We start from the raw sequence: 19,887 nt of genomic DNA, 5'->3' as shown, positions 1-19,887 counted from the left end.
ATTTGTTTTTTTGTGTGACAGCTCATGTAAGTGTCAATGGACGTATTCACGCTGACCCGGTTCTTCGGGTTAAGGATAGACAGAATTATGCATATGAATTATAATGTTCTCTCCTTTTTTCCTGAAGATGAAAAGAAAGTGAATCATTATGTTAATATGTTTGTGATAAAATAATAAATCATCGACATGTCGATTTTTTTGTGAGAAAGAAACACCTTTGGAGATTTCTGTTAATTGGTCTCCACTGTAATGTTTAACCAGGTGTCTTTATGTTAACATGTTTGTGATTAAATCAACCGGTATGTCGAATTCCTCTGAGAAAGAAACACATTATATACTTGATTAATGAATCATAGGTTAATATGACAAACATTTGGTAATTCAAACATATGGACTTGAGAGGAAACCCGCTAGATTTTTCCATTTGTAGCAAGGGGGCCTTTTATATATACACGTTTTCACAGACAAGACAACACATATGGCGGTTTTCGATATATCATTAGTTGAGACGAACCTCATCCCCAAAACAAACAACAAAACAACACCAATCCCCCCGCCCAACAACAACACCCCTAAAACGCAGTGGGTCCGCCGAGGAGGTTCGATACTATAGCCCCCAAAAACCCAGACCCACGGGCGCTCTTACGAATGAGGTAACCCAGCACCCCCCCATTGCATGCTTATAAAGCTAATAGATAATATACGTATATGTAATTTGTATATTCATATTTAGAATAGCAAGAAACAGCCACTTGGACTGGCACTACTAAACGACATCAGTAACAACAATAGTATTCAAGGGCAAACGATGTTAACCATGTTATACCAGCATTCCTTTTCTTCCCCTCTTCATTGTTGCTGCTGGCAACCATTTTAGATTGCCGCTATGCCAATAACTGTCTATTCAACAACAGCCATAAATGTAACGTGCAGAATTCTTCCTCCCTAACAAGAGAGCGGAGATAAGGTAGCATAACTACTCGGTTTGAGGTCTTGATAAACTATGCACATCATCTGGAACACGCAATCGAGGATACTGGACGAAACTAGAGACGGCACATACACAAATAAGTATTAGAAATTCAATGACGCGTTTTGTTCCAATAGGTGCTGCACGACAATGTATCTACGTCGATAATATATAGGGTAAAATGATTGAGTTAAAGTTTGTTTTGTTTAACCAAACCACCGGAGCACATCGACATATTAATCATCGGCTATTGGATGTCAAATATTTGGTAATTGTGACACATGGTCTTAAAGAGGAAACCCGCTAAAAATATTATGACAAGGATAGCACATACCACAGCCTTTGATATACCAGTCGTGGTGAAATGGCTGGAATGAGAAGTAGCCCAATGGGAACACTGACGGGGATAGATCCCAGACTGACCGCACCAGACTAACGCTTTACCACTGGGCTACGTCCCGACCTCAAAGATATCGAGCGTCGGACACCCTTAGTGTTTTAGACTACATCTATTGTCCCTTTATTGATCTGCCCTAATGCAGCAAGGGATCTTTTATATGCACTTTCCTACAGACAGAATAACACATACCACGGCCTTTGACCAGTTGTGGTGCACTCGTTGGAATGAGAAAAACCCCCAATCAGTTGAATGGATCCACTGAGGTGGTTCGATCCTGTGACGCAAGCACCCCAAGCGAGCACTCAACCGACTAATCTAAATCTTGCCCGGATAGAGCAATGAAGGAAGGAAGGAAATGTTTTATGTAACGACACACTCAACACATTTTATTTTCGGTTATATGGCGTCATACATGTGTTTACAGATATAGAGAGTAAATCCGATGTCGCCACATCATGGGCTACTCTTTTCGATTAGCAGCAAGGGATCTTTTATATACACCATCTCACAGACAGGGTCGTACATACCACGGCCTTTGTTACACCAGTTGTGGAGCACTGGCTAGAACGAGAAATAGCCCAACGGGGTCACCGACGGGGATCGATCCTAAACCGACCGCGCATCAAGCAAGCGCTTTACCACTGGGCTACGTCCCGCCCCCGGATAGAGCAATGAGTGGCGAATATCAGTATGTGATTCATATGTTCATCTAAATGTATTCTAATAGTGGATAGAGCAATAGGTGCATTGTCTTGTTAACAGCCATCTTATCTTATGTCGTACGGTATAGACCTCGTTGCGTTTGCTTCAGTGGGCAAATTACAACGATTCCTTGTGGTAGGAATGCCAGGAAAGAAAAAAAAAACCCCAGTTTAATATGTACCGACTTCAGGTGCAAAGATATAACCAACACTGAGGTATGGAAATAAAACACACACTGCCATGGAAATAAAAAGCATGTTTTTTTTTATAGTTTGGTTACTTAGTATCAAGTATTAGTTTCATTTCAAAACTGTACTCTTTGTAATCGTACTAAAACAACTAGTTGTGGGCCATGATTGGTAGATGAAAGAAATCTGTATCTTCCAGTCTGTAGAAATTTAATGACCTCTTGGTGGAGTTGGAAAATAATAACCTATGTGGAAACAAGTTTTCTCATTATAGTTTTATAGATGCTAAAAATGTGTAGTGAATACGTCAAAGAAATCCAGCCAATGCGCCACGACTGGTTTATCAAAGGCCGTGGTACGTACCATCTTGCCTGTACAATGGTGCATATAAAAGATCCCTTGCTACAAATGGAAAAATGTAGCGGGTTTCCTTTCTAAATTTTTGACATCCAATAGCCGATGATTAATAAATCAATGTGCTGTAGTGGTGTTTTTGGTCAAAGAAACCCGTTTTATTCTTTAAATACATGTCTGATCAATTCGTTGGTCGGTGTTCACATGCTTTGCAATACGAAATGTACAAGGGTCATAGCAATACAAAATGTACAGGGGTCACATCATAGAGTACGCCAATACTGTAGGATGCGATAGACACAGAATTTCTGTGGATCTTGCAGTGTGATTTTAAAGTACATGTACCATTAAACATATTTTAATTACTTGTTTTACAAACTGATGCTACACGTATTAAATTATTGAGTGATATAAGATACGGTTACTGTGAACAGACAATACACAAACAGCCCCTCGCTCTATTTACTACTGGTAGACATCTAAATGATGATTAATTTTGGTATTTGAATGCCACGGGTGCCACGGACTAGTGACAGGTTGGAAAAGCAGACCCAATATTAGATAGAATGTAATCTCTAGATGTGGGACTGGACGTAGTTCAGTGGTAAAGCGTTCGCTTGATGCGCGGTCGGTTTGGGATCGATTCCCGTCGGTAGGCCCACCGGGCTATTTCTCGATCCAACCAGTTCACCACGACTGGTATATCAAAGGCCGTGATATCTATTATCCTGTCTGTGCGATGGTGCATATAAAAGATCCCTTGCTACTAATGGAAAAATGTTTCAGATTTTCTTTTCAAAATTACCAAATGTTTGACATCCAATAGCCGATGATTAATGAATCAATGTGTTCTAGTGGTGTCGTTAAACATTAGTAGCAGAGGTGGCAACCTCTACTACTATCACTGTAAATGTAGAATTAAGTTGTTTTGTACAGATATAAATTTGTGGAACTAGTCTTGACAGTGGCAGTCAGGAAGGATTTAGCGTCCCGGAGATTGGCAGTCCTCCTACAGGCAGGCGAAGAAAAATGTATCGTTGTGGAGATTGGCAGTCCTCCTATGCTAGATAGCACATGGCAGTGATTCATGGTAGCAGCCGGGACCTCGTCAAAATATCCTATTAATTCTTCTGTGTGCAGAATTACGAATTTTGATTCTGGTAACAGGTTTGACTACACCGCCGTAACCCCAAGACCACGATACCGGAGGCTCTGTTTTAGTGGGTTTTTTTTAAGAGAGAGAGAGAGAGAGAGAGAGAGAGAGAGAGAGAGAGAGAGAGAGAGAGAGAGAGAGAGAGAGAGAGAGGGGGGGGGTGAGGGATAGAAAGACACAGAGAGGTGGGGGGGGGGAAGAGATCAAGACAGAGATAGAGAGTATCACGCACACGCACACACACATACGCGCGCACTAACGCCTTAAAGGTATTTTTGCACAGTGCGTCTTGGTTCACAACGCGATGGGACACCATACTGGCGAACCAACAACATGCAGACACGAAAGACGGGACCTACAGCTTGGTCTTAATAATTTCCACAGACGCCAAATAAAAGAGAGCTTCCTCTTATCTGTATAAAATCACTCCCAGTCACACAGGATGGCTAACTTGCCTAACATGACATCAACATGGGTAATTTGGCTGAAATTGCCCTGACTCGCTGTGGCCATTTCCCAGCAGGATGTGCGAGGTTTGCCTTGAAGTCGTCTGACACAAAGCTTTGAACCAGCGCACATCATCTCGTTACCGAGACTATTGAACTGACATACGACCATTCGTTATCAAGACTACTCCAGTTATCGAAACTAACCATATGTTTGAAGTTTTATCTAGTAACCATGCATTGTCAGTAGTAGTTAGTTAACTCCACTCTATACTACCCTGTCGTAATTTTTACAACCACTTTTACAATAAGCCGAGTAGCAGATTTTACTTCGGCAATATACGTGACGTTGGATGTCGGTAATTTACGTGACGGTTTACTGCGGTAATCTACGTTATGTTTTTACTTCGGTAATCTACGCAAAGTTTTAACTTTGTTTATCTACGTGGGTTAGAATTTGGTAAACTAAGCGATGTTAAGTTTTAAGGGACAGAAGTTTTGAGGTCTGTACAAATTACACTTTGAGAGATACCTTTCTGCCAAATTAAAGAAAACAAATGATTCCAAAACTTAGAGCTGTTGTCATACTCCCCAAAGCAGATATGTTAAAACGATGCACTAACACGCGACACCTCAACCCTAACTTCTGAAAAATGGTTCATGAATTCGCGAGACAGCTAATATATCAGTCTAATGATTTTTGTATTTTGTCTTGTACAAATATACGATTTTGAAGGCTTCACTATTAACTGAACTCTTCGATACTTCCTAAATGTAAAACATCTTTACAGACCGACAGACATGCAAGACATTTAGTATTATATAAACTATATAAAGTGAAACCTTTCAGGACCGGACCCTCTGTAAACCGGAATTCCCTGAAAACCGGACGTTTCACGGAGTCCGGGCGAGACGTAACCCAGTGGTCAAGCGCTCGCTTGATGCGCGATCGGTTTGGGATTGATCCCCGTCAGTGAGCCCATTAGGCTATTTCTCGCTCCAGCCAGTGCACCACGACTGCTACATCAAAGGCCGTGGTATGTGCTATCCTGTCTATAGAATGGTGCCTTTAAAAAAGAAGAAGTGGTCCGTAAACCGTACATCTATAACCGACGCCATGGCCTAAAGATGTCCGTAAATTTCACTGTCTTATAAAACCTGATGTCCCTGGCCCTAAAAAAGAAGAAGACAAGTACAGAAAACCTACATTTGTCCTCTGTAAAGATGTCCGTACTTTCACTGTCTTATAAAACCTGACATTTGTCCTGGCCTTAAAGATGTCCGGTTTATACGGCTTTCACTGTCTTATAAAACCTGACATTTGTCCTGGCCCTAAAGATGTCCGGTTTATAGGGCTGTCACTGTCTTATAAAACTTGAGACGATGAAGTAAATAAGCGACGAATAAAGATACGCTATCTGTAGAAATGTGCCTGAAATGAGCCAAACAAACATATCAGTGCCTCACCAACGCCGAAATTCCTGTCCCACAGTAACAAGACGTCAACTCCGTACACTCGATTAATCGACTACTAACTTGTATATGTGTTAACACCCACGGCTTCTGTACAGGGGCTGGTCCTGGAAATATTGGGGGGGGGGGGGGGGCCGTGGGAGTAGGAGGGACTAAGGGGAAACGGGTACATGGACCAAAACTGTAACCCAATGATTTGTTTTTTAAAAGCAAAAAATAATAATAATAAAAAAAAAAAATAAAAAAGAAAGAAGAAGAAGCACGTAGACACATTGATGGGGGACAGGAACCCGATCCCCCTGCATCCGCCTCAGCTGTATATAGCTTGCCCGTGGAGACACGGTCAACCTTTATCACAGCAAAACACAAATAATTACAGCCTTAATAAACCTGTATACTGTATAATTGTATTGACATTTACCACCGGCTGTCATTGTCATTTAAAAATGCACAAATATAATTAAAACGAATTTGGCATCATTGTTAGGAGAGTTGTTATTGTTGAAAACGTCATCATGCACTGGACGTTATTATATTAGTAGAACTGGGTGTATTTAACGTCGTAGACGTGTTCAGCTTACTAGTGTGGTAGTTACAGCAGCAAAACGAAAATGAAAGGAATGGTTTATTTAACGACTACTCAGCACATTTTAACTACGGCTGTTTATTTGTTTGTTTGTTTGTTTGTTTGTTTTTGTTTGTTTGTTTTTAGGGTGTGGTTTTTTTTTTAGAGCTAATTGATTTATTAATCATCGACTACTGGATGTGAAACATTTGGTAATTTTTCACATATAGTCTTAGAGAAGAAACCCGCTACATTTGTTTTCCATTATTAGCAAGGGATCTTTTATATGCACCGTCGCATAGACAGGATAGCAAATACCACGACATTTGATATACCAGTCGTGGTGTACTGGCTGGAACGAGAAATATCCCAATCGGTCCATCGACGGGGATTGATCCCAAACGGACCGTGCTTCCCGCCTCTGATTTGTTTAACGACTCTTCAGCACATTTTTGACATATACTTTTTGTTTTGTTTTGTTTTTTCTTGAAGTGTTTTTATACAGATTATTTTCTTTTGTTATGTAATTACAATGTACATAGGAACTAAACATTCACGGAGAATAGACACTTTAGTCAGAAGTAAATAGTCAGTGACAACAGAAAACAGAAAGGTTTTCTAGTGTCTGTATTTGTGTTCTAGTTTTGTAATAGCAAAATAATAATAATAATAGTAATAATAATAATAATAAAATAATAATAGTAATAATAATAATAATAAAATAATAATAATAATAATAAAAACACCTATACAATTAATTTAATATAATAATCGATATCATAACTGTAAAATACCTCATTTATCCGTGAAGCGGTCTTCATTTTCTGAGTAAAATTTTAATATATATTTTCTACATTTCTGTAAAATGTTATTCTAGTAACAATTAACGTCATCGAAATTTGGCTTCATGTTTTAACATTGGCAGTGACATTTAGCATATACTTGTTATTTTCAAAAGAGAAGAAACCTGCCGTCAATTAAGCTATTCCGTGCGAAAAAGCAGCAAGTGGTATTTTATACGCACCTTACCATATATAGGATAGTACATACCAAGACCCACCACACCTGAGACTAGAAGTATATTATGTCTCGATGGCTTGTATAATATAGAAAAATACCTAAGCGTTTTATTATTCAGATGACTAGGTTTAGTAGGACCGGGAGGATCGTTATGTTTTCTTGTCATTTATATCATAATAACAACCTACCTCTACCGTGACATTAAGTATTTATACAATTCCATTAACGAGCAGTGGTGTGGAAAATAGTACATGGGCTTGCCCAACCGAAACCGGTTTTTGAGGCTATGAATGTGATCCTGATATATGGAGGGAAGGAGAGAAGTAAAAGAAATTCCGAAAGACCAACGGACTATTTTGTTACGCGCACTCCCAGCTAATCACGTATAACCAGTCTGTTTAGTTTGGGTTCACGTCTTGATACCTGTTTAAAGAGAATGGGATAAAAGTTATCTTCTGTCAGATCCAAGGCTTTTATGTGCAACATAAAGACGGCCTGTTTGGTTTCCAGATACAAGGTTTAAAGATGGCGTGCTCAGACGGGCGGAGGGCGGGTGTTTGTGGCGTTGACGGGGCCGATACAGAAATTGGAACGACAAAACTGACATCGTATCCGTTGTGGTGGGGGTGTTTGGTGGTGGTGGTGTTTGGTGGTGGTGTGTGTAGGTGTATGTGTGTGTGATGGGGTGGGGGGGGGGGGGGGGGGGGAGTGGGGAGACAATACGGGCCATGACTGCTGTTGACAGTCATATGCCCTAAACCTTCATTTTGTAATTTGCCTGTTGCCTAATAACATGGATCATAGACCGTGTAGGTGTTCTTCCCTAATGTGGGTGGCTCCCAGTATTAAATCATGGACGACACAGCTGACACGCAAACAGAAATGATGACTTTGGAAATGTGGGTGCATGTGGTAGACTGCTATCGTATTCCCGTAAACTATTTCTGTTGTCTGCGTTGGTCTGCTTATTTCACCGATCTTATGGAAACCAGGCTAGATCCAGACAGATGTTTTCAGTAGGCACACTGTTACACTGACTGTCTGACCAGCCATGACATTTAGTCATACAGTATACACTTTGATTATACACAGTTTACTGTTTACTGTCCGTTTGTGATGTTAAGTGGCCTTAATCTAAATCTTCACTCCACGATGACAAAATAGTTGGCCATATATTCAAACGAACAAGGAGCAAGATAAGTGTGTAAACAGTTCACTGTAAATAATGTAGAATGTTTAAGTTTGTTTTATTTAACGACACAACTAGAGCACATTGATTTATTAACCATCGGCTATTGGATGTCAAACATTAGGTAATTCCGACATATTGTCTTAGAGAGGAAACCCGCTACTTTTTTCCATTACTAGCAAGGGATTTTTTTATATAAACCATCCCACAGACAGGATAGCACATACCACGGTCTTTGTTATACCAGTCGTGATGCACTGGCTGGAACGAGAAATAGCCCAATGGGCCCACCGACGGGGATCGATCCTAGACCGACCTCGCATCAGGCGTGCGCTTTACCACTGGACTACGTCCCGCCCCTTTAATATAGTATGTAGTACCCATCACTGTGATAATATATGGCTTTCAACACACAGTGGTTTTAATTTGCAGTTATCATAATAATACCGTGGCGGATCTTGGGGTCTGTCTTTCTGTTTGTCTGTCCGTCCGTCCGTCCGTCCGTCCGTCCGTCTATCCCATACAGAGTTTTCCGGATGTTTTTTCTTTTCTTTTCACAAAGCCTTGAGATACTGAGTTGAAATATATTGTATAGCTTTATCATGTACTGTTACAGATCAAGTTTGACTTTCATGGCGATTTACCCATTTTTGACAGAGTTATGGCCCATGAACTTAGAAGATACGTAAATGTGTTGTGCCTGGTAGGGGACATGTATTGCTTTAGCAGTAATCCCAGAATGATTGTTAATTTCGCACACGCATGTGCACACGGACTACGGGCAAATGGAATTGACGTCTTATGGATGTCGTATACGTTTTCGCATACTGATTCCATTTTACAAATGGAATTGACGTCTTATGGATGTCGTATACGTTTTCACATACTAATTGCATTTTACAAATGGAATTGACGTCTTATGAATGTCGTACACGTTACGCTTACTGATTACAAACAAATGGAATTTGCGTCTTATGGATTTCGTATACGTTACGCTTACTGATTGCAAACAAATGAAATATGCACCTAGGTCTACCACCATGCTTGCTTGAATTTATTACACTGTTTCTCCATGTCTGATTGTTAAGTACCAGAAATTAACTTAACATTTACATAAAAGGTCAAAGGCGCGCGAAATACTCGGACCACAGGTGGTAAGAAGTATACACGGTCAGTTGGACGGTAGATACTCGAAACTGACCTTTAAACCCACGGTCCTTAATCTTAACAAGGGTGGAGTTGCGACCCTAACCACATTGATACATTAAACATCTCGAGAACGGTCATAAAGAGTATTTTGGAACATTACCTGTGACGTGTTCAGAAGGTCGAACGCTCGCAGACAAATTGACTGGTGCCATCGTCTTATATCATATATTCATTTAACGTTAGGCGCTAAAACCAGTTTAGCTGGAAACCGCGATCGCTCGCTCTCATGGAAATGCTTCAGTGTTATACTGATGTATCAAAAATCGTGGTATGTGCTCTCCTGTCCACGGCAAACTGCATGTGAAATCGTCTTTACAGCTTTAACAAGTTTTAATCCCATTAAAGCAGTTTTTATTCAGTTAAATGTGTCAAAATTATTGGTTAGGATATGGTGCATTCGGGCGGGTGGTTTAATCGATATCATGTAGGTGTAAGGATGGATGGATGGATGGAAAGCTGGATGGACGGACGAATCAGTTGATCGATGGGTAAGTGGTTGGGGGCTTTAGGTAAATAGATGGATACACGAGTGAATGGATGTGTGGATGCATGGATGCATAGACGGATATATATATATATATATATATATATATATATATATATATATATATATATATAATTGGACTGGTCCGATGGTCTACGCCCCTGGCCCCGCCCTTCAAGTACTCAATTTGTTGATCGATTTTCCCGTGTCACAGGATATCTAGCTATGAGAAAATGATGAAGTCAGAATCTTAACAAACCTCAGGTCTTCCGAATTCACAACCCCCTTCATTTGACAATAAGCCAACACGCCGGGGTCACTAGGTCAGGTCAGGTCACTTGGCGTCCTTTCACCGAACACATCCCTTGATCTCTTTACTTGTTCGCGGGATTACGGAGACAATAAAATGAGTTGTGAGACCGGTTAATAATCGGGGTAATTTTCCGCGGTCACTTCGTTTTGTAGTGTGCTATTGTCATGTTCAGAAGGATAGAGTAATTCAGGCCTAAAGGATCCGAGGAAGGGGGCGGTGGGAGGGGGTGGGTGTCACGTGCCCTAACTTGAGACTCAAAAAACCGGCCTCGGTGGTGTCGTCGTTAAGCCATCGAACATAAGACAGTAAGGTACATGGTTCGCAGCCCGGTACCGGCTCTCACCCACAGCGAGTTTTAATGACTCAATGGGTAGATGTACGGCTACTACACCCCCTTCTCTCTCACTAGCCACTAACAAATAACAACTAACCCACTTTCCTGGACATACAGACCGGATAGCCGAGGTGTGTGTGCCCAGGACAGCGTGCTTGAATCTTAATTGGATATAAGCACGAAAATAAGTTGAAATTAAATTAAATGAGACCCAAAACATTCACTCTTTTGTTTCGTGTTCTACTACGTTCTGTTAGAAAACATCCTGTCTGTGGGATGGCGCATATAAAAAAACTAATGGAACAATGTAGCGGGTTTCCTCTCTAAGACTATATGTCAGAATTACTAAATGTTTCACATCCAATAGCCGATGATTAATACATCAATGGCAGCAAACTTGAGAAAGTTTCTTTATTCTCTTTTAAAATGACGATAGATATAGGTTTTTGTTTTAGGGGGTTTAGTGTTTTGTATGTGTGTGTGTGTGTGTGTGTGTGTGTGTGTGTGTGTAATATTATTAATATTAAGAGTGCTTCTATGCATTTCTTTCCCGTCTTGTGCTATAAATCTTTTTCTGTTTAAACTAAACAAAGCGTCTTTGATATGCACGTTGGCAGGTTGCGTAGGTGTACCTGTAAACCGTGTGTATACTTCGCTATACCGAGATGCGTGGTATGCTAGCACGTGACCGTGCATTGTTCACCTGTGTTTGACAGGTACATACGCCCAGGTGCAACCAGGTAGCGAATTAATCCACAACTTGCCTGTGTGTCTGTCTTTGTGCAGTATTTCTGTCGGTCTGTTTCTATGTCTCTGTTCTCTGTCTCTTTGTCTCTGCTTCGCCCCTCTCCATTCCCACACACTCTCCTATGTTTCTGTCCATGTCTTTGCCTCTGTCTGTCCCCTCTCGTCCCCCCCCCCTCCCCTTCCTTCTTCTCACTTTCTCCCTCTTTCTTTATCCCTGACTCTCTCTGCCCTTCTCTCTGCCTCTACCCCCTCTCCCTTCCCCCGCCTCCCTTTCTCTGCCCCCTCCTTCCTGTCTGTCTGTCTGTCTCTCTCTCTCTCTCTCTCTCTCTCTCTCTCTCTCTCTCTCTCTCTCTCTCTCTCTCTCTCTCTCTCTCTCTCTCTCTCTCGCTCTCTCTTTCTTTCACTCTGCCATGTGGATTGTGTCTAAAGTTATAAGGTATTACATCAACTATTATTTTGTAGTTTGTGGGGTGGGGAGGTTGCAGTTTACCTTGCTGGCCCACCTTAAGTGACCACTACAACACACTTTGGCACAAGCTTTGACCTCAATAGCCACGCAGGCCGGTAGATCCATACAGCATACTGTATTTGATTTCTCGTCGGCACGTAAACTGTGTATGCCGTTATTTGTGTCAGTATCAGATGATATTGATTGGAATGCAACACGTGTTTAATAACGGAGAGATGTAAATTCAAGTTATATAGCACAACAGTTTAATATGCTAGGTCTCAGTATGTCGCGCTAAAGCCGAACAATTCTCTGTTTATGTCAGTATCAATGACGTTTGAATAGAAAGAAAGAAAGAAATGTTTTATTTAACGACGCACTCAACACATTTTATTTACGGTTATATGGCGTCAGACATATGGTTAAGGACCACACAGATTTTGTGAGGAAACCCGCTGTGGCCACTACATGGGCTACTCTTCCGATTAGCAGCAAGGGATCTTTTATTTGCGCTTCCCACAGACAGGATAGCACAAACCATGGCCTTTGTTGAACCAGTTATGGATCACTGGTCGGTGCAAGTGGTTTACACCTACCCATTGAGCCTTGCGGAGCACTCACTCACGGTTTGGAGTCGGTATCTGGATTAAAAATCCCATGCCTCGACTGGGATCCGAACCCAGTACCTACCAGCCTGTAGACCGATGGCCTACCACGACGCCACCGAGGCCGGGGCGTTTGAATAGTGTACGAAGTTGTAACACCCTGTCATTAAGAAATATAATGTGACATTTAGGCGGAAAATACATGTATATGGGTAACTGAGAATTTTTTTTAAAAGGTCACGTGGCAGTGGTTAAATGACGCATGCTGTGATATTTAACTTCAGTACAAATACACCCATCAAAAATAAATAAAGAAAGAAAAATATAATAAATAAAGAAAAAAAGAAGAAAAAAAAGAAAGAAATGTAATAATAATAATAATAATAACAACAACAACAACAACAACAACAACAATAATAATAATAATAATAATAATAATAATAATAATAATAATAATAATAATAATAATAATAATAATAATAATAATAATAATAATAATAATAATAATAACAATAAAAATAATTTAAAAATTAATAAATAAAAATAATTGATGAAACACCTACCCTGGAAAAATCTTGTAACCGCCCCTGAACAGTGACGCTGTGTGAAGTTGCACTGCGTTACCGCAGCATGTCAGCCGTAACAGATATGTTAAAATGTAATTTAGTGTTACGCTTCACTGATTCGACATTATAAACAACGTTAAATAGACAACAGTTTAGTGTAATATTTTGTTATATTTATTACTTAAATTAGCCACTAAATACAACGGATTTATATCCTTTAAAGCAGCGTGTATGTATTATCTGTTGGGATGGGGGTGGGGGAGTCAGGTCAGGCGCTACCGGAAAAAATACATTTTAAAAATTCTTAGAGCGCCAGGGGTGGGGAGTGTCGACTCCTCCCTCTGTACATGCATCTGTTCGCGAACGTTAGCGTGGCTCGTGGTTATTGAACACGGGACAGGTATCCTAGCTGTGGAACAAAGCGTATTAAATATCCTCTACTGCTTGATTCTTAGTTTAAAAAATAGTAAAGTTTGTTTTATTTAACGACGCCACTAGAGCACATTGATTTTTTATCTTATCATCGGCTATTGGACGTCAAACATGTGGTCATTCTGACACTGTTTTTAGAGGAAACCCGCTGTCGCCACATAGGCTACTCTTTTACGACAGACAGCAAGGGATCTTTTATTTGCAGTTCCCACAGGCAGGATAGTACAAACCATGGCCTTTGTTGAACCAGTTATGGATCACTGGTCGGTGCAAGTGGTTTATACCTACCCATTGATCCTTGCGGAGCACTCACTCAGGGTTTGGAGTCGGTATCTGGATTAAAAATCCCATGCCTCGACTGGGATCCGAACCCTGTACCTACCAGGCTGTAGACCGATGGCCTAACCACGACGCCATCGAGGCCGGTGATTGATTCTTAGTTAAAGCACATTGATTAATTAACCATCGGCTATTGGATGTCGAACATATGGTAATTGTGACACATAGTCATCAGAGGAAACCCGCTATATTTTACTTATCAGGTCAGGTCAGAGTGTGTAACGTGCACATTCAGAGCAAGCTGTTGTAGCACACGCCTGTCCTGGGCACAGGTGCCGGCCTCGGTCGGCTCCATTGTCCAGGACAGGAAAGGGATGGGGTGGGTTGGAGGGGGGACCGCCTGCACTGGCTGGTGCAAGGGACCACCAGCAGTCCGACCGTAGCCGGTAACAGGCTGATGGTGGTATGGTGCTATGGAATTTGGACAGTCCAGTAGGATTAAGGCAAAGAGAGTGGGTGCGCATTTTCGTGAAGGAAATTAGGCGCAATTTTGAACATATAGTATTGGAAGATTATTATGCCGAGGGTAGCTCATTAAGTGGACCTAGATGGCATTGAATTGTCTCCCTAGGTTGCCCAGATTGGGTTGTTTTCTCTAATGCCTCAATGGATCTTTTATATGCACTTTCACACAGACAGAAAAACACATACCACGGCCTTTGTCCAGTTGTGGTGCACTAATTGGAACGAGAAAACCCCAATCAGCTGAATGGATCCACCGAGGTGGTTCGATCCTGCGACGAAAACACCCCAAGCGAGCAGTCAATCGACTGAGCTAAATCCAGCCCTACTTGATTCTTAGCTGAACGAATGTACTGTTTGATTGAGTTGGACGAGGCATGTTGATGCCCTAATCTGGGTCTAGAAACCCACACCACCATCACCCAGACAAATAGTGAGCTGGGCACGTCTCAAAGACTCTCAATCTATAGGTGTTGTAGGTGAAAGCAAAACACGCTATTGTTATAATATTCCATTTGAGGACATGTAAAAGATCCCTTGCTACTTTTATCGGTAGGATTCTGGCGCGTGTGCGGCGAAGGGTTTTGGGTGTCGACCCCCCACCAGCTCAAGCAATTTAAAAAAACAAACAAATTCAATATATTTTTCGGAAGATCATGGTTCGACTCCTCTATAAACTTCATTCACCACAGTGACCTTTTATATCCTGTAATTATTACGAAGGGACGTAGAATGTGTGGTTCTTCCACGTCCGAACCTTGTTACATACCACTGGCGTAGGAAGGGGGGGGGGGGGGGTTAATGAATTTTTTTAATGACCTGACTCCCGCACCCCCACTTTTCAGATATTTTGCTTTATATTAGCTTTATAATAGTGTAAACGTGTGTAAATATAAAAGTGTGCCCCCCACTTTTTGGCACCTTCCTACGCCAGTGCATACCCTATATGTAGCTGGTATTCAAAACTTGTGGCACCATGTTTGAACCGTTTCTCAATCGAAATAGTGCAACAAATGGACACACAAAGCAAAGATGTATAACCTACCGTACTGACTAAATCCCGATTGAAGTACTAAGTAACTTGTGTCATTATTAACAACATACATTATCCAACGACAACCGTCAAAAGTGCTACATAGAGAGAAGCAACACGCCGTGCACATTAAGAAAATATTGACAAAACGTGTCCCGTGCACTATCCTGTAATATGTTACGTCTTTTGTACCGCCCCTGCTGTTTGGACTTTTTTGTGCAAACACCGACTCATTGCTTGCATTGCATAATACACAACCTATTTTTAAAAGTTTGTCAGTTTAGTCTAAAATAAAATAACAGAGTTAATAAGATCAGGAATAGATATGTAAAATTTGACCCATTTTAACGCGAGGTATGCCGCGTTATGATTCATACGTGATATGTGAGTAGGACATTCTGTTTTGCTCTAGGTTGTTTGACACCAATTCAATTTCTAACATAGCTGACTTAATCAACAATAAACCAACATTATACCGGTAAATGGGTGTCTTAACACGAGCTTAGATTGTAGAGAGATTGGGTACAGTGGAACCAGCAGGGAAGCAACCTGCGCTTGATGTTAGATCATTTAACATGGATGTCGATGGTAGAGGTTCTGTGTAAGCAGAAAAGGGGTAGGAGTAGGGGCGGGAAGGAAGGAAATGTTTTATTTAACGACGCAGTCAGCACATTTTATTTACGGTTATATGGCGTCTAACATATGGTTAAGGACCACACAGATAGTGAGAGAGGAAACCCGCTGTCGCCACTTCATGGGCTACTCTTTTCGATTAGCAGCAAGGGATCATTTATATGCACCATCTCACAGACAGGTTAGTACATGCTACGTCCTTTGATAACGTCAGTCATGGTGCACTGGCTGGAACGAGATATAGCCCAATGGGCACATCGACAGAGATCAATCCTAGACCTACCGCGCATAGAGCGGGCGCTTTACCACTAGGCTACGTCCCACCCTAGAGTAGGGGCGGGAAGTAGGTTATGTATGTATGTATGTATGTATGTATGTATGTATGTATGTATGTGTGTGTATGTATGTATGTATGTGTGTGTGTGTGTGTGTGTGTATGTATGTATGTATGTATGTATGTGTGTGTGTGTGTGTGTATGTATGTATGTATGTATGTATGTTTGTGTGTGTGTGTGTGTGTGTGTGTGTGTGTGTGTGTGTGTGTGTGTGTGTGTGTGTGTGTGTGTATGTATGTATGTATGCCGACGAATGACTGTCACATCAGATGTCGGGCATTTACCTGCTTATAACCATTAAACTGACTAGGACCAAAAAACTGTACTCAGAACGAGAGGGGGTTGGGGGGGGGGGGGTAAAAAGGAGAACATATTTTGCGAAAGGTTACAAACGGTTATTCAAATGATGGGTTAGGGCTGTTATAAGAATGATCGTCTTTTATAGATATGTGGGTTTTCCTCGTCCAAATGTTCCTCGACTGGTACACCAAAGACCGTGGTAGGTATTGTCCTGTCTATGGGAAAGTAGGAGTACTGTCAAGTACTGTCCGTAGGAGGACTGGCACTCTCCAATCAATCAATCAATCAATATTTATTGCACCAAAAACGCCCCAAATAGTGCCGGTACAAAATATATACATGCTGCAGGATATACAAGAACGATACATCTTAACCTTCGTAATCCTACAAGCAGCAACTTTCCATATTTAAAAAAAAAATGTCTGTGCAAAAAAAAAAAAAAAAACAACACCAACGACGATAAATTATCTTACACTTGAAGTTGGATCATGTAACACGGGATTTATGGCAGTTCTTCCGAGGTTAAACCTAATATAAGTGGGGGGAAAAAGAGAGAGAAAAAAGGCCTCAAACCATAAACTAATTGTTACAACAGCTGTTATTTTTGTCATCTGGTTTTATCCAATTTCCACAAAAAACTTGTGAAATATCTACACACAACTGTCACCACTTGTATAACAATTTGCACATTTCCTGTTAGGCAATTCCACTGCCATAAGAAATTGGAACCAGAAATGGTAGCCAGGTGTCTCAAGTGTTTGTGTCGGGTCTGAGACCGTTTTACGTGTACGCTCTGAGCCGTACAAAACGTCTGCATTCCTCGACCAGAGCCAGCCAGTCTTATGGTGTCTGGTAACACTGCCGCGGTGGCACAGTTAAAAAGTTATACGTCTGTTTTGTTTAACGATACCACTAGATCACATTGATTTATTAATCATCGGCTATTGGATGTCAAAAATAGGGTAATGTTTGACGTTAGAGAGGAACCCCGCTACATTTTTAGTAGCAAGGTTTGTTTTGTTTAACGACACCACTAGAACACATAGTAGCAAGGGATCTTTTATAAGCACTATCCCTGAGTCAGGACAGCACACACCACGACCTTTGATACACCAGTCGTGGTGCACTAGCTGAAACGAGAGGAAACCCGCTAAATGTTTTCCATTAGTAGTATGAGATCTTTTATAAGCACCATCCCACAGACAGGATAGCACATACGACGGTGTTTGAATCACCAATCGTGGTGCCCTCCCTGGAACGACAGGTCACCCGCTAAATGTTTTCTATTAGTAGCATGGGCTCTTTTATAAGCACCATCCCACATACAGGATGGCACATACCACGGCTTTTGCTACACCAGTCATGGTGCACTGGCTGGAACGAGAAATAGCCCAGTGGGCCCAGCGACAGGGCATCGATCCTAAACCGACCGCGCATCATTCGAGCGCTTTACCACGGGTAAAGTGTGAGCTGTACAACACGTCTGCATACCTCGTTCCGAGCCAGCCAGTGTAACGGTTTCACTACCCCGGTGGCTCAGAGTCGATTCTCACACACACACACACGCACATAAACCAAAATACTACTGGAGTGTAACCCAACACAGGGCTTAGCTACTCGGCACGACCCGAGAGCGCACATGAAGGGATTTGAACCTAATCTGGACTTTAGCCCGGTCACACACATTTGTACGTGAGCGATTGATAACGGTTTTAGCTCAACAGTTATGTGGCTAAATCAAGGTGGTTTCGTAAGGATACCATGTGTTATTTTAATGAATGAATGAATGTATTACTTAATGCATTCATTCATCCATCCATCCATCCATCTATCCATCCATCCATCCACCCATCCACCCATCCATGCATTCACTTATGCACACACCCATCCATCCTTTCATCCATCCATCCATCCATCCATCCGTCTATACCTTCAACCATGCATCCACCCACCCATCCATCCATCTATCCATTCACCCATTCAATCGCACACTCATCCATCTATCCATCCACCCATCCATCCACCCATCCACCCATCCATCCATCCATCCACCCATCCATCCATCCATCCATCCATCCATCCATCCACCCACCCATCCATCCATCTATCCATTCACCCAATCCATCCATCCATCCATCCGTCCGTCCGTCCGTCCGTCCACCCATTAAGGTCAATCAATGCTGTCATGAATCATGAATATGATTTTATTTTTGTTATCTTTCTTACCCAACGCATCGCTTTCCAATTTGTGTCAGAGAACTATTGCTTCACATTGTAGTCCAATCAAATTGTATCTGCGTTACCATGTCAACGGTAATTTTATCCAATTACGCTGAAAAAGCTAAATTGATAATAACAAGTGATTAATTCTCCTTCAGCGACGTTTTCCTCCTTGTTTTTATTCGTTTATAACTGGATATGTTTTTTTTATTAGTTTTTCCGCTTTTGATGTTTAGCCAATAAAACTATGATGACTCAGTCAAGCGAACTCGTTTAAATTTTGCGTTCTTTGGTATGGAACCAGTTTCTGTTTAATCGGCATGTGTAATTATTTCTTGGGTTAAACCCCAGCATCTGCCTAGTCATCATTTAACACCGTTTGCTAATGCAAAACACGAGTATTTTCTAGATCCGCCTCAGAAGGGTTGTAAATTGAAGTTTAAAGTAGGAGCGTTGAAGATCCAAAAATTGGCAAGTTGTCACGTTGGAAAACCGTACCTGGTTTCCCCTGAAGACTTAGGCACGTGTGAGCGGTAGGGGTGGGGTGGTGGGTGGGTGGGTTTCTGGAGGTGCCCCCCCCCCCCCCCCCCCCGCTCTAGAAAATGTTTAACAAGCACAACGAGACAGGTTTAAAAATAATTAACAAGTACGGGGACGTAGGTCGATCGTACCACAACGTTCAAAACACATCTGGACAATTTTCACTGGTTTACTACGTCTCGGGCTATAACCATGCACGACATGTCCGTATAGAACAATTTTCACAGTTCCATTGCGATAGGTGTTGGGGTAATATACTTCATGGCAACTCCCAATAGATGTGTAGATGTGTTTTAAGTTCTATTAACGACTGTATTAATCTCATAGGTGTTGGGGTAATATACTTCATGGCAACTCCCAATAGATGTGTAGATGTGTTTTAAGTTCTATTAAAGTCTGTATTAATCTGATAGGTGTTGGGGTAATA

General features: G+C 41.4%; 1 protein-coding gene across 1 annotated transcript in view; it reads left to right on the top strand.

The window, feature by feature from the left end:
* Positions 1 to 19,457, top strand: part of LOC121387591 (contactin-associated protein like 5-1-like) — a 27,346-nt gene extending 7,889 nt beyond the window's left edge. The window contains exon 5 of the mRNA XM_041518751.1: positions 19,272 to 19,457. Coding sequence (XP_041374685.1) covers positions 19,272 to 19,457 — 186 coding nt within the window. The remainder of the gene's footprint in view (positions 1 to 19,271) is intronic.
* The last annotated feature ends 430 nt before the right edge of the window (positions 19,458 to 19,887 follow it).

Source organism: Gigantopelta aegis, chromosome 13, assembly GCF_016097555.1.
Source record: "Gigantopelta aegis isolate Gae_Host chromosome 13, Gae_host_genome, whole genome shotgun sequence".
NCBI lineage: Eukaryota > Metazoa > Mollusca > Gastropoda > Neomphalida > Peltospiridae > Gigantopelta > Gigantopelta aegis.
Note: the sequence above shows the minus strand (reverse complement) of the source record. Positions and strands in the feature narration are given on the sequence as shown.